Genomic DNA, 22,616 nt, shown 5'->3' with positions numbered 1-22,616 from the left:
AAAGCAGTGTATACAGTTATTGATACAATAGTGTTTATATGCATGTAATGGCTTATGACAACACAGCATGGATATGATCTCAGAACTTATAACGCAGATCCGTAAAATCCCTGTCTTGTACCTTGGATCCTGTCATCCAAGTTATATTGGGTTAACAGCTTTGTGTACGTGAAAATTTCACTACAAAAGTGAATACTTTTGTGTAAATTTATCTCCCACTACTTAATGAAAATGTGTCCATGCATGCTTGGAAATCGTATTGACTATCGGTAAAAATGATAAACAAACAGGTTTTATAGATATTTTTCAGAAAAATGTTTACACTGTAACTCCAATTTAGCGCGGTCAATGGGTTCCAAGCCGCGAAACAGCGTTATTAACGGATCCACGTTATAAGTTTGATGCTCAGAATGTGCTATGTATGTTGCCATGATGTATGTATAGTTTAGCATATTCTTCGGTTATGCATATATACACATTTACGAAATCAATTTCGGAATAAATACCGTATTTATTTAGACAATAATTCTATATGATCACGATTTCCATTTAATCTTGACAATAAATGTATTAAAGAATTTCAGAATCACAAACGTACATCATTTACCAGAAATGTGAAGTGTACAATGAAGTGTGAGATGGTCTTTTTCCAATTGAACATGCGTAACTCAAGTGACGCTTTGTGTGCATGTGATCACTGTAACAATCGACCAATCAACAAGTGAATTTAAAATTAGAATGAATGCATGAATGAATGCTACATTTACAAACTATTTTCTGTAAATCGTGCGATAGTAAAACGAATTTTCTTGGAGTAGTAAGATATTCAGCACATGTAACGAAGGATTAAACAATTAAAGAGATATTCTGTATTAATCATGAAAGTTCAGAATACTGCATATAATAAACGATAACACAGATACAGTTTAATACGCATAAAATACAATACAATAGGCGAGAAATGCAAAACATCATAACAGCAACAAGTACATCTAGGATCATTTAATTCATTCACTGTGGCTGTTGAAAAAATCAGTCAACCACTATTAAGGAACAATTAACCCTGACATGAAAGTTTTTCACACCAATTTATTTACATTGAACAACATATTATAACCAATAAGCTGCGGAGTGTCGTCTAACCGCTAATCGATTATAATAGTTTAAACTGACTTTTTGAATCAAGCATGCAATCTGTGAATGCAGCCATCTTTGAATTTTCTGAAAATACATGAAGTTGCATATCATGGATTTGAATCAGAAACGGAAAGTTGGAGAAAAAACGGGACCCAAGCACCCCCGCGTTATATTGGATTCAGTGTTATAACGGAGAGCGCTATATTGGAGATACAGTGTATTGTACAAAAGTAAGGCAGAAAATAAACACATTTGACAAATACATATTACCGTAATTACTCTATGTTTTCGGACACTTAACAATAAAAATAAAAAATTTGTTTCCGAAAATTTAGATATGAAAAATATTTAAAAATTACAGTTGTTTGAAAATTTAGAGACAAAAATTAAGGTGTTCCAGAATTATTGTAATGTCATAAATACATTACCTGCTACTACCTCCAAAGGTGGGTTATTTATCCGGAAATTTCTGGAGCTGCCACCTAATACCCGCGATTTAGACTAGGCCCGAACATAGTGTAATGTAGCCTAGCTTAAACAGAATCACCATTCCGGCTGCGTGAATATAAACTCCGCCATTTTGGTTTCTCTGAAAAATCGATTTGTTCGCTGTGCTCAGGCTGGTTTTTTGTTTAAGAGAAGTTTTATTATTTGAGTAACAAATATTATTCATGTTATTTCTTTGTATTGTTTACTTTTGTATTAGAATTATGCACCAAAACACGGTTCGTTTGGTCATGTAAGGGCAGAGTGGGATTCTCACGATTCTTGCCTCTCATGTACTGGCTGCACGCAGGATTGCAGATGCCCATTCTGCGAAGAATGGACAGATGGGACCTGGCGTACGGTGACAAACCGAAGGACGTTAAATGCCGCAAGCGTGGAGATAGATCCTGTTCCCGTGGCTCTTTGGCGTCTGGTCGGGTGAGGGAAGTTAGGCTTGCCATGACTTTTCATTACCCTGTCCTGGACCAAGTGGCTGCGGCCAGTCGGTTTTTGCCCGGTGACGTCACTGGTCATATGACAGGTTCAATCGAATGTCACCGGGCACCGGTCATTGACTGGCCCGATAACTGGTCATTCCAAGACCTGTCCGTTTACTGGTTATTCTATGACCGGTCTGGGCACCGGACACCGGTCATTCTATGACTGGTACGGTCACTTGTCAGCCTTTGACCGGTCCGGTCACTGGTCAACTTATGACCGTTCTGGTCACTGGTCAGTCTATCATTGGTCCGGTCACCGGTAAGCTTATGAGCTGTCCGTTCACCAATCATTTCGGTTTGCCTGTCCATATCACTGGTCATGCAACCCCTTCCTTGTGGGAGGGAGGCTCTGCACGGGTGTCATGCTCTGTTTGACCCGATAACAACATCCGGCTAGACCTTGACATGACATTGTCGGCACTTAACAACCATAGGCGCAATCACGTTCCTACCCCTAGCCACAGACGTAGACGTTTATCGTCGGATGTCTCCGGCCATTCCTCCTCCTTTGACTCGTCGTGGCAGGACTCATCTTCTGCTATGACAAGCCCTCGATCGTCTCAAAAGCGATCACGCCAACGCTCAGGGAGAGGCTACTCAAGGAGACCACATTCCCAGCATTGCCGAACACATTCTTGGCATCGCAAGGATAAGGGACATCGCCGCTCCTCAGGTAGGCGCTCTCGGTCCCCTTGGCTGTCCCCCTCTTATTCCTTGATTGAATCTCAGGACTCCCTTCCACATGTGTCGGTCCCCAAATTGGCCTCCACACATGTTTCAGTCGCTTCTACAGCCACTGGGCCTAATTTGTCTACGAACACATGTTCATTTAACTCTCAGGCTCCAGGGTCAGGGGTTCACCTCGCCACTTAACGGCTACCTTTTCAGCCCCACGGGTATCTTCTACGTTGCCTAGTCATATACCCCCGGCTGCTACCCGATCAAAACCAAATGCATTATGGATTCAGCAGTCTTCAGGACACTTTGTGCCTTTCAATACTGATCTTCACCGGCGACCGCCGGTTTCCAAAGGCGACGTCTCACATGGACCTCCGCCTTCCAATTGGCTTGACTACAATATCTGTTTTCCAGTCACTGGAACCCACAAATAAGCCTTCTGAATCGCCATGGAAAGCCCCTAAGGACCTTACTGAGCCTAAACCGCTTGAAGGCGGTAAAAGCTACAAGTCGCCAGTACCCGACCAGACTACCAGTTTGCACCTTTCGAAGCTGCCTGGTCAGGATCCTGACATAAGCAAGCTTTTTCGCTTACTATGCCAGTTGCTTTTACTCCTATCTCAGTTCCGTACTCCATGTTGGAGAATTGGGAGCTGAGAGAACGCCGATCCATAGGTCTGGCTAACCAGCTAGACAACATGGCGGCCACAGCCCCTTGGATATGGCTGGGGAGCTGTCGGAATCAGTTTGATTCCGTGCCTTATTAATTCGCAGATGCAGTTTTTATCACATAATGCTGCGTCTTCTATGTCCGAGATGCTAAGGATCTGGAGAGACCTCAACCTCTCTTCCCTGCCTCAAAATTTTCTGTTGGAACTCGCTTATGGCAAATGGAGACTTCTGCCTTCATACGAAACTCAATCAAACCGATGCACTGGGGGCATATCCTTGGACCTAAAAGATGCATTCTTCCATGTTACTATCCAGCCTAACTACCGGAAGTACCTGCGCTTCACCTTTCAAGGCCAGGTCTACCAGTTTCAGGCTATGCCCTTTGGGTTGGCAACCGCCCCACGACGTTTTACCAAACTCATGGCTGCAGGCGACGCACACCTCCGGATACACGGGACTCTACTTCTTCAGTTTTTCGACGACTGGCTCTTACACCAGCTCGATCGTCAACTGCTTCTGCGGAACCTAGATTTCTCTTGGAAGGAACTCCTCTGGTTAGGACTCCTTCTTAATACCGACAAATCAGATCTCATTGTTTCTCAGGAATTCATCTTCGTGGGAATGAATTTTTTGACCCACATCAATCGGGTTAGGGTCTCATGTCAACGTGTATGAGATCTCCTCCTGAGGGTCAAATGGGTTCTGTCCCAATCTCATATCACAGCTCAAGAATTCCTCAACGGTATCTGGAGCTCAGTAGCAGACTTTGTGCAGTTGGGACGTCTCTTCCTGTGTCCTCTTCAGCACTATCTTTCAGCTTGTTGAAAATGGTCTCTGGACAATCTGCTAACACAGATTCCGATCTTTCCGTCCTTAGTCCCCCACCTTTAGTTGTGGCTAAACGAGGAGACTCCCTTGGCAGGAGTACCACTTTTTCCCCCGCAACCTTCCTTACATCTCATAATGGATGCAAGCAAGGAAGGTTGGGGCGCTCACCTGGAACACTCACCCTGATAATCTCAGGAATGTGGTCTCCTCAGGAGTATCACCTTTACATCAACAATCTGGAAATGCGAGCAGTCTTTCTAGCTGTATCTCATTTCCAATCACATCTTCGGTACGCATGTGTGATGGTGTCAACAGACAACATTTCAGTCATGGCTTACATCCAGGCACAGGGGAGAACACACTCTCACTCCCTGTGTCTAGAAACCAGGAACTTACTCATTCTTTGCAATAGCCTCAACATCTCTCGTTCAGCCAAATGTATTCCGGGTCGTCTAAACGCCCTGGGTGACAATTTGTCTTGCAAACACCAGTTACTTCTGTCAGAGTGGAAACTATATCAGGAAGTGGCCAACCAGATTTTTCTCACGTTTGGTTATCCTCTGGTCCACCTATTTGCGACCAGAGACAACCACAGACTTCCTTTGTACATGAGTCCAGTTTAGAATCCAGCAGCGCGGACGGTAGATGCCCTTTCATTTGCTTGGGACCAACTGGACGCTTACGCCTATCCCCAACCCATTCTCATTCCACAAATCTTGGGGAAAATCAGGGTGAGCTCTTGCTGGATCCTCCTCGTAGCCCCTTGGTGGCCCAGTTGATCCAGATTCAACGACCATCTCAATCTCCTGTGCAACTGTCCCAGGAAACTTCCTCACAGGTCAGATCTCCTATATCAGAGAGGCAGACCTCATGCGGATCCAGACATGTTCCACTTACATGTCTGGCCGTTATCCGGCAATCCCTGCTGAAGAAACGTTTTTCTGTCAGGGCTTCAAGCCTCTCAAGGGGAAAGTCCACGAGAACAGTCTATGATGCTTGCTGGAAGCTCTTCTCTGACTGGTGTATTCAAGGGCAAATTGATCCCCTCAATCCCTATCTATCTCTTTGATGATAAGAAACTTTATTTTAGTTCCATCAAAGGTTACAGATCTATGCTTTGGCATACTTTGGCTTTTCGTAATTCATCACAAGTCTGTGCTGACCCAGCCGTTTCGGAACTGATTCCAGCCATGGAACTTAAACGCCCTATTTCTCGATCCCTTACCCATAAATGGGAGTTGGCTTGCGTTCTTTGGTCTCTTACTAATGCTCCCTAAGAACTCCTTGATCAGGCTTCTTTACAGTTTCTAACCTGGAAGACCGTTTTCCTTCTTACTATGGCATCAGCTATGAGAAATTCATGCTCTGTCAAAGATGTCCATCTTTGTTTTGATTCCTCCAATGGCTCTGTAACTTTGTTGTGTCAGCCAGGATTCCTTGCTAAAAATCAACTCCCCTCTATGGCTTCTAAACCCTTCAAGGTCGCAAGTCTTTCTAGAACTTGTGGACATGAAGATGAAGATCTACTCCTCTGCCCAGTCAGGGCTTTGAAGTTCTACCTCAGCAGAATTAAGTCTATTTGAGGTTCTCGCAAGAGACTCTTCATTCCCTTAAAAGGGGGGGGGGGCGGTGTGTCTGTGGCTTCTATTTCTCGTTAGGTAGCCTTGACTATAAGAAAGGCTTACTCTCTCTCTCATCTAGGGATTCATCTCTTTTTAAGATCAGACCGCATGAATTACGAGCTCTGTGAGCTTTGTGGGGGTATATTAATCACACCCCACTCTCTGACGCGCTGCAAGCTGCTTTCTGGAGGAATCCAACCGCCTTACTTATCCACCTTTTATAATCGTTCTCTGGAGTTCCACCAAGACAACTTGTATTTGTTGGGCCCCCTTGTGGTTGCAATTACGGTAGTGTCTTCTACAAAATAGATATACTTACGCTTATCCATGAAGTCAAAGTCAATACCGTACTTACGTAGATTAGCTGATAACCCTGGATATGGGTCCTGCTATCTTTAGCTGATAACCCTGGATATGGGTTCTGCTGTGATGGGGAGCTATAAGCAAACTTTTCCGCAGCAGTTTCAAATTCAGCTGTTAGATAGCAGGTAATGTATTTATGATACTAAAACAAATTTTACTAAATACTTACCTGGTATCAGAGAGTCAAACCTCCCACCCCGCTCTTTGACTAATATGTGTATATATTGCAAAAAGAATGAGTTAAGGCTACACCGTTGTAGCTAGGCTACGTTACACTATGTTCCGACCTAGTTTAAATCGTGGGCATTAGGTTGCGGCTGCAGAAATTTCTGGATAAATAACCAACCTTTGGAGGTAGTAGCTATTAGAAAGCAGGTAAGTATTTAGTAATTAAAATGAATTTTACTTGAAAAATTGTTTTGAAATAAGTGCAATAAATGAATGTACAACAGTTTTCCTGTAATTAACTTTGTTTTCTGCCTAGAGAAATTAATCACAGCTTTTTTAACTCTTGCCTGAAATGATATAGAACAAATAAGTAAAAACAGACAACATTCTGCTTCCTTAATAGGATGACACTGTAGCTTCAAATGCTGTTGGGTTAATCCATTATTCACTACAAGTATTCATGGGTATTAACCCAACGTGACTGTAATGGACCATTGCCCTCTAGGTTTTAAAACCTGCTAGGTTTTATGACCTTAATTTGTTTGTAAAAATCCATGATCGAAATGTCACAAGATAAGCGAAAACAGGGCTGAAGTCTGTTGATTAGCTTGGTCAAATATACTGTCCGAAAATTAAGAGATATTATTTATGGACGAAAACTCATATGTCTGAAAATTAAGAGTCATGAACAATAATTATTTAAGCTAAAAAAGAGGATGTCCAAAAACTTAAGAGTTATTACGGAATGTATTTTGTGTGTGTAAAAAACGCTGAAATATAATGGACACTGAAGCCCCATTTTACTACCAACTCGATATAATGAGCAATCTGCCAATGTGGACATTTAAGAAGACCCCATTATCTCCCTATAATTATTGAATGGTCTCAAAACCACAATTATTTGACCAACCCGCTATAATGAATGACAACCAGTGTTCAGACCTAGAAATTAAATACAGTAGACTCTCTGTAAACCAGACGGTCTAGGGACTGGCCTGATTACCAAGAGTAAGCATATTGCCGAAATATACATTGTATGCAGTGTACAAAATCATATAAGAATAAAACAAACCATATACATTTGCATGAACCATGTGATAACTGTACTCATGTAATGTTTATGTTTAAAGTATTCTTTAAAAAATGTGTTTTTATTCCACTAAAACAAAAAAAAACATTCCATACCGATTTTAGATTTTAGATTATTAATACTGAAGATGCGTTTGAAATTACGAAAAGGCAAAGAATGAATTTGCAGACAGATGGTTGGATATTTAACGGTCATATTTCTCACAGTTTTATCTGACAAACCAACAAACAACCATTTAAGCGTTATAAACATGGATACATGTATAAGATCTTTTAAACTACCCGAGAAGATCACGAGAAAGTGCTCTTCGCAACGGCATGCATTAATTTTGAAATGAAATTGTTTATCATAAGACGATCTCGTCAATCACTTTTTGGTGTTACCGCACGTCTATAATAGACATTCACAGTTTGTTTTACATTATTTAATCGGACTTCAATAGCGCGGAAACGACTTGACACCTTTATGGTATGGTAAATCCGATTATCAATAATCGCGGAGCGGAATGTGTGACACCGCACGCGCCGTGCTGACTAGGTATTGTAATTTACACGCCTCGGGCATCTTGAGATTTTAGACCGTCCGGTGTACTCAATGTATTTTACATTGAAAATGACGAAATTCAAGGAGATTTCTGTTCGGTTTCCGGTTTTGAGAGTGTTCAGTTTATTCAACATTTAACAAAGAAATAGACGGGTAAAATACGGGGCTGGCTCAACCGGTCGGAATCGGGAGATTTCCGGTATTCGAAGAGTCCGGTTTTGGCAGAGTCAAGTGTTAAAATGCTTAAATGACCCCCCCCCCAATCCATCCAGTGCTTCAAGGGAGTACCAATTAACAACATAAAGATTTAAGATGTGACTTTGAGATAGGAAACTGCTTTAAACAAGGAAACTTGTGAAAATTGATACAGATTATTTTTAAAAAGAGTTATTTTATTGCCTAGGTACAATGTTTTCTAATTGGTGCTATTAATGGACACCTACTGACATATGTGTGGGAAGATACGCTAATTAACTATAATTTCATTTGAAGTTAATAAAGAGTTAGTTAAATCCCTGATTATACTATAATGCTTATAATTATTTTCAGTAGTGGTAATAGTATTAATACAAGTGTAAGTAGCAATTATTATAATTATTATAAATAGTATGTTTTTTATTTATTCATTGTCTTAAACATGTATAATTGACACATACATGCAGATCTTTCCTTACCATTTTGTTAGAGTGCATTGAGTGGTTTTATGAGCATTTTTTACTGCAGTTTCTCAAGAGTGATATAATATTTATGTATGTATTAATTTATTTTTTGACATACATGTTCTTTTGATGCAGGTGACAACATTCTGTCCCAGGATATTGGGAAAAGATTTTTGGATTACATAAAGACTGTCGACACATGGGCCAAAACATCAAGAATTGAGCTGGCTTTTGATGACAGCAAATATAAGTCGCTTATATTCTCATCATTTATTTCTGGTATGTGTAGTTTATCAATCTAGTTAATCCTGAACCTAACTCTGATGCATGATCTTTTGTCTGTCCAATTTCCTGTCTTCTATAACTTACTATTCCTAGATAGATGTTTTACAGGTAATAGTACAGACCTATATCATAATAGAATGATGTTTTGAGAGCAAAATTCATCTCTGTACCTTGAAGTTTAAAAACATCCTTCGCGGTCAAAGATTTTACATGCATTCTTTGTATCCATATGTTAGCTGCCCTTTTCTCAGACCAATTTTGGACCAGCCCAATAAAGCTGTCACAATTAGGGCAGTCAATAATAGGTGTGTTCATCTGTCCATTTTAAACATCTACCACAAATGTTCACCACCTTGAGTCGGATTGTTTTACCCTACCTCTGATTCAAGTAGGACAATTGTCAAATACTGGCATTGTTATCTGCACTTCATACTGGTAAACAGTTTGATCACTAGCCAGATCTTGGGAAGCAATTCAAAACAATGCTTTCCTATAATGAGCCAAATCTAGCCAAATTTACCTTGTCCACTCTCAAGGTCAAACAGTTTTAATTCTATCATAATTTAACTTTGTGAGTATGTTTGTTGGCATATAATCTTGACCAAGTTTAACGAGGGTTTAACTATACATAGTGCATGAAGCACTTCTGAATGTGCCCTACAATTAGCCAGTATTAGCCAAATAAACCATTTCAACTCTTAACCTGCAGTAGTTTAACCTGTAGCCTCATCAAATTTGTTGACAAACTTTGTGGGCAAGTAATTTGGAATATTTTTTATAAATTGCCAGAGTACCTCAAGCATTAATGAATTATGATGCTTTACTTATTTAAATGTGATTAGCAAAATTGTGATCTATTATTGCAAGGGTCGAGAATTCAAATATAAACAATCATTCACATGACTTCCAGCCACTTCTCACAGTGTTAGATTTTGTGCCCCTCTTCGAAGAAGAAGGGGTATATTGTTTTGCTGGTTGTCACTCAGTCTGTCAGTAGCTACACCAGTTTGTTTCCAATCAATAACTCGTCAACGAATTCACCGATTTGCTTGATACTTCACATGTACATTGGCCTTGGATAGTAGATCACCCCTATTGAAATTGGGGTCACTAGGTCAAAGGTCAAGGTCACTGCTTCACATTTAGTGTGAAATCATTTCCTATCAATAACTCGTCAAAGAATTGACTGTTGGCTTGATACTTCTCATGTGCAATGGTCTTGGACAGTAGATGACCCCTATTAAAATTGAGGTCACTAAATCATAGGACATGGTCACTGGCAAAATAAGTGGGAAAAGCGTTTCTGATCAATAACTCTTCAACAAATTGACCGATTGGCCTGATACTTCACTTGTGTATTGGCCTTGGACAGTAGATGACCCCTATATAAATTGGGGTCACAAGGTCAAAGGTCAAGGTCACTGTGACAATAAATGTAAAAATTGTTTCTGATCAATAACTCATCAATGAATTGACCGAATGGCTTGATACTTCACATATGCATTGGCCTTGGACAGTAGATGATCCCTTTTGAAATTGGGGTCACTAGTTCAAAGCCCTGTTTAGGGGGCATATGTCTCCAACCGCAGAACTCTTGTTTTATTACTATCTTAGTTCGGATTCTATTTGTAAGCTTTTGAATTAGATGTATGTTCTTTTTATACATTTAGCAATACTTCATAGGTAATTGTTGTAATGATCATGCGATGGTGTTCATGAGTTGTTTGTCTCAATTGATTAGAAAAAAACAAGAATCTAATTTGCAGGTTGTTTGTCATGTGTGCAATAGAAGTAGAGCAAACATGCATGTGTTTTGCCCTAGTCCATAGTAAAGTGAACAACAATGTAAGACAGATTGTCAATCTTTATTAAGTGCTCCTGCTTTTTATAGTCAACGTCCAGGGCAAAATGGCTGTGTGGTTTAAACATGTTTTTTATGCCCCTTAAGGGTGGCATATAGTTTTTAGCTCACCTGATTGCTCAGGTGAGCTTTTGTGACCAGTCTTTGTCCATCATCCGTCTGTCCGTCGTCCGTCCACATTTGTTCGTTAACACTCTAGAGGCCACATTTATTGTCCAATCTTCATGAAACTTGGTCAGAAGCTTTGTCCCAATGAAATCTCGGTCGAGTTCGAAACTGGGTCATGCCGGGTCAAAAACTAGGTCACTAGGTCAAAAAAAAGAAAAAACTTGTAAACACTGTAGAAGTCACATTTCATGCCCAACCTTTATGTAACTTTGTCAAAATGTTTGTCTTAATGATATGTTGGTTGAGTTCAAAAGTGGTTCCGGTCCGTTGAAAAACATGGCGGCCAGTGGGCGGGGCAGTTTTCCTTATTTGGCTATAGAGAAAACTTGTAAACACTCTAGAAGTCACAATTTTTGCCCAATCATCATGAAAGTTGGTCAAAACATTGGTTTTATTGATATCTCGGACGAGTTTGAAAATGGTCGAGATCGGTGAAAAAACATGGCCGCCAGTGGGCGGGGCATTTTTCTGTATATGTATATAGTGAAAACATGTGAACACTCTAGAATTCACATTTTTGGTCCAATTTGCATGAACTTTGGTCAGAACATTTGTTTCCTTGATATGAGAGTAGAGTTCAAAAATGGCTCGGTCAGTTGAATAACATGGCTGCCAGGGGGGGGGCAGTTTTCCTTATTTGGCTATACAGAAACCTTGTAAACACTCTAGAGAAGTCACAATTTTTGACCAATCATCATGAAAGTTGGTCAAAACATTGGTTTTATTGATATATCGGACGAGTTTGAAAATGGTCCAGATTGGTGAAAAAACATGGTCGCCATTGGGCGGGGTATTTTTCTCTATATGTATAAAGTGAAAACATTTGAACACTCTAGAAGTCACATTTTTGGCCCAATTTTCATGAAATTTGGGCACAACATTTGTTTTCTTGATATGAGAGTTGAGTTTGAAAATGGTTTCGGTCAGTTGAATAACATGGCTGCCGGGGGGAGGGCAGTTTTCTCATATTTATATAGTTAAAAAAGCTTGTGAACATTCTAGAAGTCACATTTTTTGCCCAATCATCATGAAACTTGGTGAATAGATTGGTTTTATATATATCACATAATTAATGCCATAATTATTGCCTTTAGATTGTCCAAATTTTCATTATATTATACAAAATCCTCGTAAACACTCTTGAGGTCACAATTTTGTTTCAGATTTTATGAATCTTGGTCATAATATTTATTTTTGTAAGCAAAGTTTGATGTTTGGTAAGGGGGGGTCAACTCAAAATATAGGTCACCAGGTCAAATATTACAAAAACAAAATCACTCCATTTGCCAGAGTTTTGGTTCAATAATGATGAAATTTGACCAGGATGTTTGTCTGGACAATATCTAGGTCAAGTTTGACGTTTGGTAAAGATTGAATGAACCGACTCCTCTCAGGTGAGCGAACTAGGGCCATCTTGGCCCTCTTGTTTAACTATCCGTCCGTCTGTCGGTCCGTCCGTTCGTCTGTCCAAAAACTTTAACATTGGTCATAACTTTTGCAATATTGAAGATAGCAACTTGGTATTTGGCATGCATGTGTATCTCATGGAGCTGCACATTTTGAGTGGTGAAAGGTCAAGGTCATCCTTCAAGGTCAGAAGGGGGCTTTTTTTTGACAAACACATATTCTGTTTTAATGTATATTTAAACACATTACTATTTCTATCTAATAAGCATTTCTTTTTTAATATTTTTTTTCAGAATTGGATAAACTTGTTACATTGACGGTTGAAAGAAAGCTTTCGAAGGTGTTTGAGGTAGTGGAAAGGCTTTTAGCCTCTGGTATTGAGGTAAACATATTTATTTTATAACATTTGTTTGATTTTTACCCTGTGACTACAATTGATGGATATGTGTACAAACAAAATCTTATCCCCCATCCCTGTAACAAGACTTATTTTACACCATCTTCTTTTTATGCCCCTGGTAGGGTGGCATATAGCAGTTGAACTGTCCGTCAGTCAGTATGTCAGTCTGTCTGTCCATCCGAAAAAAATAATTAACGTTGGCCATAACTTTTGCAGTATTGAAGATAGCAACTTGATATCTCATGAAGCTGCACATTTTGAGTGATGGAAGTTCAAGGTCAAAGTTCAAAAAAATATCTAATAATAATTTTATTTCAAAGCGGCGCAGTAGGGGACATTGTGTTTCTGATGAACACGTCTCTTGTTTTTACTGCTGTTAACATGCTCAATAGTGGAAAACCTGTTCCTCTCTGTAACTTATTATATCTTGCATCTTGTATTGTCCCCTACCGGTGAAACCGGAGGGGACTTATGGTTTGCACTCCGTCTGTCTGTCTGTCTGTCAGTCTGTCTGTCAGTCCGTCACACTTTTCTGGATCCTGCGATAACTTTAAAAGTTCTTGATATTTTTTCATGAAACTTGAAACATGGATAGATAGCAATATGGAGATTATGCACGTCATTTCATTTTGTTCCTACATCAAAAATTCTGGTTGCTATGGCAACAAATAAAAAATAAAAAATACTGACAATGGTAGAGTTTCACCGGTAGGGGACCATATTGCTTGGCAGTCTCTTGTTCAATATTGATGACACTAGGTCAGAATATTTATCCTGACGATATCTATTCTGAGTTTGAATGTGGGTAACATGTGTCCAAAAAATAGTTTACCAGGTTAAATCTCCAAAATAAAATTTTGTTATTATAGAACCTGAATGTATTATTCAATCTCTATGATAATTGGTCAGAATGTTTATCTTGACAATATCTAGGCTGATCTTGAATCTAGGTCTCACACATAGGTTATGTCAAATGTTGGAAACACCTTTTTACCACTATAGAGGCCACAGTCATGACTCAATGAAACTCCAGAATGTTTATCTTAAGAACACAGAGACCATAATTGAATCGATCTTGCTTTTGTCATCAGGTCTATCTCAACAAAACATGTTACCTCTTTAGAACCATCATTAATGACTTAATCTTGATTAAACTTGGTCAGAATGCTTATCTCAACAATATCTAGGGCAAGCTTGAATGTGGGTCACATGCTTACACAAATTATTACAGAAGGTAATATCTTAGAGAAAAACCTTGATACCACATTTCCGACTCAATCTTGATGAAATTTGGCCAGAATGGTTATCTTGACAGTAACTTAGTTTTAATCTGGGCCATGTGTGTCCCATACCTAGACCATAGGGTCGAATGTAAACAAAAACATTGATGGCACTACTATTGAAGCCACACGTATTACTCTTTCTTGATGAAACATAGTCAGAATTTTTATATTGGGAATACTAACGCCATATTTGAATCAGGGTCAAGTGGGGTCAATGACTAGATCACATAAGGTCAATTTTTAACAAATTCTCCACTATAAATTTCAATTAGAGCATCTAAATTATGTGTTTTTGCCTCCTCTATCTTATCTTTCTCAAACATGTACATATACATGATCTCTTTTCGAAGATGATTGTGAAAAAATGAATTTTTAGCTCGACTATTATATATGAAATATATATAGTGGAGCTATCCTACTCACGTTGGCGTTTGCGTGCAAATGTTAAAGTTTGCGTACTACCCCAAATATTTTCAATGTCCCTTAACATATTGCTTTCATATTTTGCATACTTATTAACCATCATGACCCCAACCTATAAACAAGAGCAGACAACTGTTTCAAGCATTTTGACAGAATTATGGCCCCTTTTATACTTAGAATATGCATATTATTGATAAATCTATGTTAAAGATTGCGTACTACCCCAAATATTTCCTGTGTCCCTTGACATATTGCTTTCATATTTTGCATACTTGTTAACCAACATGACTCCAACCTATAAACAAGAGCAGACAACTGTTTCAAGCATTTTGACAGAATTATGGCCCCTTTTATACTTAGAATATGCTTATTATTGATAAATCTATGTTAAAGTTTGACAAAACAACACTTACCTGACATACCACAATGCACTCCACCCAAACCATCCCCCCGCCCCCCCCCCAGAACCCCCCCCCCCGCAATTTTTTAATTTTTTTTCTTCTTATTTTTGAAAGATCATCTATTAAATGATCACACACCCACATTATACACCCCCTCTCCCCCAACCCCCCTCCCCCCCAAAAAAAAAATAAAAAAAAATTGTTTTCTTATTTTAGAAAGATCATCTATTAAATGATCACACACCCACATTATACCCCCCCCTCTTCTCCATGATGGCTTATGTTATTCTGTCAAGCGCTCGAATAGTTGAGCGCGCTGTCCTCTGACAGCTCTTGTTACTTATTACCAGACCTTTATAATTTGGTTCACTGTAGATTGTGTAATGGATTTGTCTCATCAAAATTTGGCTGTTACGCATTTCATGTCCATCCAATCTGGCTAATACTTGGTCAGAATGCTTAACCATATATAGGCAGAATTTGAATTGTATTTACTTGTTTCCATATACAAGGGCAATATTTGAAATCTGTGAAAAACGTTGTAACATCTCCTGAAGCCACATTTATCACTGAATCTTGATGAAATTTGGTCAGAATGGTTATACAGACAATAACTAGCTTTATGTCCCTTTTATCTGGGTCATGTGCCTCCTAAAAATAAGTTGTCAAATCTGAACTTGGTGCCACATTTATAACTTTATCTTAATAAAGCTTGGACAGAATGCTTTACTTGACAACATCAGAGTCAGGTTTGAGTCAGGGACACATACTTCTAAAAGAAGGTCACATTGTCAAATCTTAGAACAGTGTATTATGTCAATTTGGAATAAGACATCAATCTTGGGATGACTTTGTTCAGTGAAATAATCTGGTGTACTACACAAAATAATCAAGTCGTGTAATTGCATGGAAGATAAACAGTTTTCAATGGGATGAGGTACTGTGTTTCCAATTGGATGAGGAACTGTGTCCATGCATCACCGCGTCTGAATCTTTGTAACTTGCCTGTTCAAACAAGCTCACTTAATCAAAGTGGATAAAAACGTATCACCACTCTAGAAACCACATTTATGTCTTAATCTTTATGAAACTTAGTCAGAATATTTATCTTGTCAATATCTAGGCAAAGTTTTAATCTAGGTAACATGTGTCAAGAAACAAGGTCATTAGGTAAATCTTACATAAAACTATTAAAGAATGTTTACTCATTACTTCTCAAGCGGCCACATGTATGAGGCAGTCTTGGTGAAACTTGGTAAGACAGATTCTCTTAAAAGTATATAGGCTAAGTTTGAATTTGGGTTAATTGGGGTTAACAAGTCATGTAACAAGGTCAAATCATGATGTAACATTCTACACTGGTCTTGCATCAAGTTTCTTCAAATAATGTCCTGGTTTCAACACTTGTCACAGAAAGACTACTATTTTTTTCTCTAAAATTACAAGACCAAGTGTAAATCTAGGTCATGGTTGTCTTAATACTAGGTAACCAGGGTAAATCATAAAAAAACTAGAAAGCACTGTATCCGCTGCATTTATATCACAAACTTTTTGAAATATGGTCAAAAGGTTTATCTTGACAATATCATGACCGATTTGAAATATGGGTCATGTTTGTTGAGAAAATATAGTGCAGTTGTAGAGGTGTAAAGTATGTTTGGTGCAAATGACTAGTTTATCTCTTTCGTTCTTGAGAATATCTCAATTTGTGTGATAAAGTATAAAACTGTTTTAGGTTGTGGAAATGTCAGATCATGTGGACAACTCTTCAAAAGTTCTACCAGGACAAACCAAGGAATTTGCAGGGGAACGTATGAAAGATACCAATTCGTTAGTTCATCAGGCACCAGGAGAACAGATGATAACAAGAGGTAGTTGTGAGTTATAACATCACATACATTTTCTTTTCTTGCATCAAGCTTAATAAAGCTCTCACATTGGTTGAGTGCATGTGATTGGGTGTATCCAAGCTTTCAGGGCTATAACTAAACCATTCAACATGCAGTGTAGAAAAAAATATTCCTTTCAACAAGACTTGCCATAAGGATACCATGTGTTGAATGTAAAACCTAATTCTTTTTCTCAAAAGTTAAGGTCACACATACAGAGTTAAGATTTAATTTGGGTTTATAATGTTAACATTTTGTGTGTATTTCTGTAATTTCATCATTCATCATTCTTTATAAAAATAATTAACAACAGAATGATGTTCATCAGGAAGATATGGCTTTTCACTTGCAAAACCGGTGTAGCTAGCATAAAGGTTTAGATCACCCTTAGAAGTTTAATATCAAATTTGGGTATAATGCAACTTGTCCAATTTATAAATCATTGATCTTGCTATTTCCAATAACCAACCCTGCATAGACAGTGTGTTGTGTGAAAGTCCTGTAACACCAGCTAAAATCTCAAGGGCAAACTATTATTTTCAGAAGATCATAATTGAGCCTTTTACACTTTTTCAAAAGGGTAACTTTATTATCATCATGCAATTTTAGCACAAATATTCTTAATGTATAGACAACACACTGTGTGTAAGACTCTTAAGCTCAGACAAAATTGAAGGTAACACTTGTTAGTTAAAGGAAAATTTCGGCAAATACAGCTTGTCTTTACTGTAACTTGAGTATTTATCGTGTAGTTTTAACATAACTTGCACAAATGTTTACCATGTGGAGATGGTTAAATATACAATGTATTAACAAAATGATTGCACAAATACATGAAGTAAAAACAAATTTCATATTCCTTCTTGTTTACAAGAGTTGAGAATATAGCATCATATAGAAAGAACTTGTATTATCGTAAAACATCTTGAAATCATGATTCAGTTTGTTAAAAGTCTGTTAAAATTATATTGGTATATATGCAAATACTAATTTACTGCAAGCATTTTTAGCTGACCTGAGCACAACGTGCTAATGGTGAGCTTTTGTGATCGCCTTTTGTCCGTCGTCCGTTGTCCGTTGTGCGACGTCAACATTTGCCTTGTTCACTCTCTAGAGGCCACATTTATTGTGCAATCTTTATGAAATTTGGTCAGAAGATTGGTTTCAATGATATCTTGGATGAGTTCGAAAATGGTTACGTTTGCTTGAAAAACATGGTTGCCAAGGGGCGGGGCATTTTTCCTTATATTGCTATATATGGCTATAGCAAAATCTTGTTAACACTCTAGAGGCCACATTTATTGTCCGATCCTCATAAATCTTGGTCAGAAAATTCATCACAATAATATCTTGGACGAGTTCGAAAATGATGTCAGTTGGTTTTTTGACAAGCCATAATGTTAAAGAAAGATAACCTGTACATACTTTCTAATAGTTAAGAAATAGTTAACTCCCTTGTATAAACCTGGGACTTCTTTCATAACATGTGGTGTACATAAAGACAGTAGTTTGCATGCAATTTAATAAACCTATCTCATAAAATAAATGTACATGTACTTATGCACTGTAGAGCCTTATCTTTGATCTTTACTGATAAGCCTAGTTAACCTACTGTGTTTTGGTGTTTTTAGCAGACTACTGTGCTATGAAACTGTTTCCATGGCATTCTTTTTATTTGGCATTTTCTAAATTGTAAAGACTCTTTTGATTGAAATAACTTTTGTAAATTCTTCTTATTTTTTACATTTGAGTAACTGGAGTTTTCCACTCTCCATAAATTGTGTCCTTTAGATTAAGTTAGACTTATTTTATAAACTAAATTTTTTTAAGCAACTTCTAGACTAACAGAAACTAATATTTATATCAGTTTTTTGACAGATAGTGAACTTCTTGGATATGACGGTTGAGTTCGAAAATGGTTTGGACTGGTAAAAAAACTTGGCCGGCAGGGGGGGTCATTTTCCTTATATTTATTTAGTAAAAAAAGCTTGTGAACACTCTAGAAGTCATATTTTTTGCCTAATAATTTTTTTTAAACATCGATTTTATAAATATCTCAACGAGTTCGAAAATGGTCATGATGGGTGGAAAAACATGGCCGGCAGGGGGGGGGGCAGTTTTCTTTATATGTTTTGTAACGCCTGCCTTGTTGTAATTGTTTACTTTGTTTTTATTCTTACAATAATAATTCTTTAAATTACAATTTTGAATAACTTTTAAATTCATTGATGATAGTTAATAACTTATAAATTCATTAATGATAGATCAGGTATATTTTCATTGTATGATAATTCTTAAGAAATGAAATAAATGCTTTAAACTCTCTGTAAGTGCAGATAGTTTACATCAGTGGTCAGTGATGATCTTTGATCAGTGCTTATCTTTACCTGGATGCTTAGAATAGCAGTGCTCTCATTTGATTGGATGTTTACCTATGTTACTATGCCAGCTACACTTCCGAATCAGGGGACTGGCACTTTGTTGACCTCTCCCATAGACCAGTTCACGCGTGACGTCACGCGCACCTGCGTGTTTACATCCTGGCTATATTGGTAGTCAAAAGAAATATACAATCAATGGGGAGAAATAGAGCGTGATCGGTTAAATTTAAACGATTATATTTAGATTTTATTTTTCAACATGCCAACAAGTTGTTCTACGTTACTGAAACAAATAAGATTGAACACAATGAATAAATAGATCAATTCCAAATAAAAAACATTTACAAATTAACCATAATGGTATTTGTCTGGGCAGGGACCTTTACCCTGGTCCGGGAAACTAACATGTTGACACATTAAATAAACATTTAATTAAATTAAATGCAATAGTTTTCATTTGATTGTTTGCATCAATCTTAAAATCGTTTAAGCCTTTGTATTCCGGTGTTTAATTGCCCCCTTGTTCTGCCTAATCCGATTATCTCGTTTTGATCAGATATTGTCCAGACCTAACTAACAACATATGGTGTCATAAATCACACTAGGTGGCAGATGACAGTCTGGTCATTAAACGCAATTGATGATGCCACCATGTCTTCATTCTGGTAGTTATAAGTAACTAGGCATTTGGTTGAATAAATTTACCGCCGACATACTTAACAGATGCTTAAATATGATATGTTACATATTGTACAAATTTGAAGTCTATAGATTATCGGAAATTGAACACGGTAAAGATACAAGCCCGTTTTATTTATAAAAAAATAAAGTATTTATGAATTATAAAATGAAAATAAAAATATTTAACGTATTTAGCGGGCATCGGTTAATTATAAATACGTCATTCCGTATGAAGATGTAATGTTACGTCAATGCACGAAATACGTCATAAAAACAAGAAATTACGTTTGACATCAATGGGGGTAAATAATAATGAAACAATATGTATATATTATATTATATAATTATGTATATATATTATGTTGTGAGTGTGTGTGTGTTTGTGTGTGTGTGTGTGCTAAATGTTAGATAGTTGTCACTCATTCTCGATCACTAGTAACGAGTTTACAAAATACATGAATACACAGTTCAATTTGCATCATGTGAGGTTGTGTTTTTCAGTTGAATGTTAATATTCCTCAAGTCATTCTCTGAACAACACCCATCCAAATTAAAAGTACATGTAAATACCGTCATGAACTTCGCTTTTAATAGGGCTTTGTAGTACGTTTATTTTCAATGAAACAATGACACATTCTAGCTATCACAATTTTTTATTACTCTAGTTTACGCATGCAATTGATAATTATAATTTTATAATTAGATGTATCATTATTTTTATTGAAGCTTTTCTGCAAATAATTATACGGCTAATGCATAGAGCTCTTTAAAAATTAATTGTTGTGTCGAATTGTCTGTCGTTCAGTCTTCAGACAATCTTAATTACTTTGGTGCTCATGACGCGTTCTTTTAAAATGCAAATAAATGTGTTCATGCATTCTTTTGGCACTAAATATTATATTTTTTAAATATTATATAGGTGTTGTTTTTTTTAGTTATTTTTTCGATTTATTGACTAAACAAGTCTCGTTATCCATATGCTTTGCGTTAGCTGTAAGCAATGCTTTTGACTACCAGTGCATTGCGCATGCGCGAAAATCAGGAATCAAAACAATAACAATGAACTGGTCTATAAGAACTGATCAAACCAAAACATCTGGGTATACATGTGAAAGACTAATGCTAGACCCCCTGGCTCTAAGTTGAAAGAGTTAGTCCACTAATTGAAAGATTGGGGTTAATGAATTACTAATCTCAGCCAGACGTGTTTAATGTAGCAACTGTTAGTTTTATCATGGAGGTGAGTATAATGTTCTAAGTTGAAATTTCATTAAGTAAAAGTGACTTAGTCTTTTTTTTCTCTAAATGAAAATTTTGAATTAATGATTTACTGTGTTTCACTAACTGGGAATGTTAAGTTAGTGGAGTTAGTTTAGTTCTTTTAACTAAATGCAACTATTAGTTAAGTGATTACTATGGCAAAGTGAATTAGTATTTTTTCTGTAAGTGAAAATATTGAGTTAGTGATTTAATAAAGAACATGACTTAGTGAATTTATGCAACAACAAGTTAGTGTTTTTAATAAGTGACGAGTGAACATAGTGAATTTATTAAATGACAAATCTCAGCTAATCTTTTAATTAAAGTGACTTAGTGTGTTGTGATTAACGCAAGTTATAAGTGATAAATCAAAGCCGAAGAAATGGACTTAAACTGTTTGTTTTCTGAAAGTGTCTTAGACTTAAGTGAATAATACAATGAAAGTGAGTTCTTAATTATTTGTTCAGTGAAGTGAATTGAGTGAATTCAATTATAGTGATCACGGGTGTTTGTTTATCCTAGTGCTTTATACAGGCATTTGCCTCATACTGAACACAAACTGTTGACCAAGTTTAGACATGAAAGTGTATAACTGTTTTCGAAACCTTGTGTTAACTATGATTAACTTTTGAATGTTTATGAACTGTATTTCTATATGAGTTGTTTTTATTGTTTGCATTATTGCTTAAGTATAAATGATGAATGTTTGGAAAGAATAAAGATAGTTAAGTCACATTGTTGTTGAAGAACAGGTCATTTCTTTTCATCTCAGGTGAGCTACTTTGGGCCTTTCAGGCCCTCTTGTTTTATTTTAAGTTCCTCATTATTAATGTTTTGTTTGTTTTTTCAAAAATCTTCATAGTTGACTGGGCTAAACGTTTTGCTATCAATGTGCGCTCAGTAAGCCACCACTTGTTCAAATACAATTTTATTGTCTTTGTTTTGCATGAATAGCCAGTGTGAAAAAAATAAATAGTACATGCTATATATAAGAGTTTATGATATAAAAATCAAAATATTCTGTAAAAAAAAGACCAAGAAGATATTATTATATAATGAATAAATATAAGTATTTTAGGATAGACCCTTGACATATTGACTGTAGGGAAATCCCCGAAATATTGTGCAGGTTTGCCCATATGACTAAAGAACAATTTATTTAGCTATCAGCAGATGGGAACAAATAAATAATATCAGTGCATACATCATGAGAAAAGGTTCATATGAAGTCAGCTTGTCTGTAGTCCGGCTGTGCTTCTGTTTTCTTCAGTCTGTCTTTCTTCCCGGTTTTGGTATTGCTTTTGAACCCTTTGAGGTATCAATTTCAATTTTAGGTATCAATTTCAATACAGTCCACTCTCGTTATCTCGACATCGGATATCTCGATATTCTCGATATGTCGAAGTAAGCTCAATGTCCCATTTTTTTGCC

General features: G+C 37.1%; 1 protein-coding gene across 3 annotated transcripts in view; it reads left to right on the top strand.

Annotated features, from left to right (window-relative positions):
- LOC127841517 (uncharacterized) overlaps nt 1-22,616 on the top strand; it is an 84,568-nt gene that overhangs the window by 17,533 nt on the left and 44,419 nt on the right. For all 3 annotated transcript variants that reach the window (XM_052370395.1, XM_052370394.1, XM_052370396.1), the window contains exons 9-11: nt 8,882-9,025; nt 12,761-12,849; nt 16,710-16,845. Coding sequence is in view for 1 of the 3 variants with exons in the window: in XM_052370396.1 (XP_052226356.1) it covers nt 8,882-9,025; nt 12,761-12,849; nt 16,710-16,845 (369 nt within the window). In the remaining 2 variants the exon portion in view is untranslated. The remainder of the gene's footprint in view (nt 1-8,881; nt 9,026-12,760; nt 12,850-16,709; nt 16,846-22,616) is intronic.

Source organism: Dreissena polymorpha, chromosome 8 (assembly GCF_020536995.1).
Source record: "Dreissena polymorpha isolate Duluth1 chromosome 8, UMN_Dpol_1.0, whole genome shotgun sequence".
NCBI lineage: Eukaryota > Metazoa > Mollusca > Bivalvia > Myida > Dreissenidae > Dreissena > Dreissena polymorpha.
The sequence above is the reverse complement of the archived record's forward strand: the minus strand, read 5'-3'. Positions and strand labels throughout refer to the sequence as shown.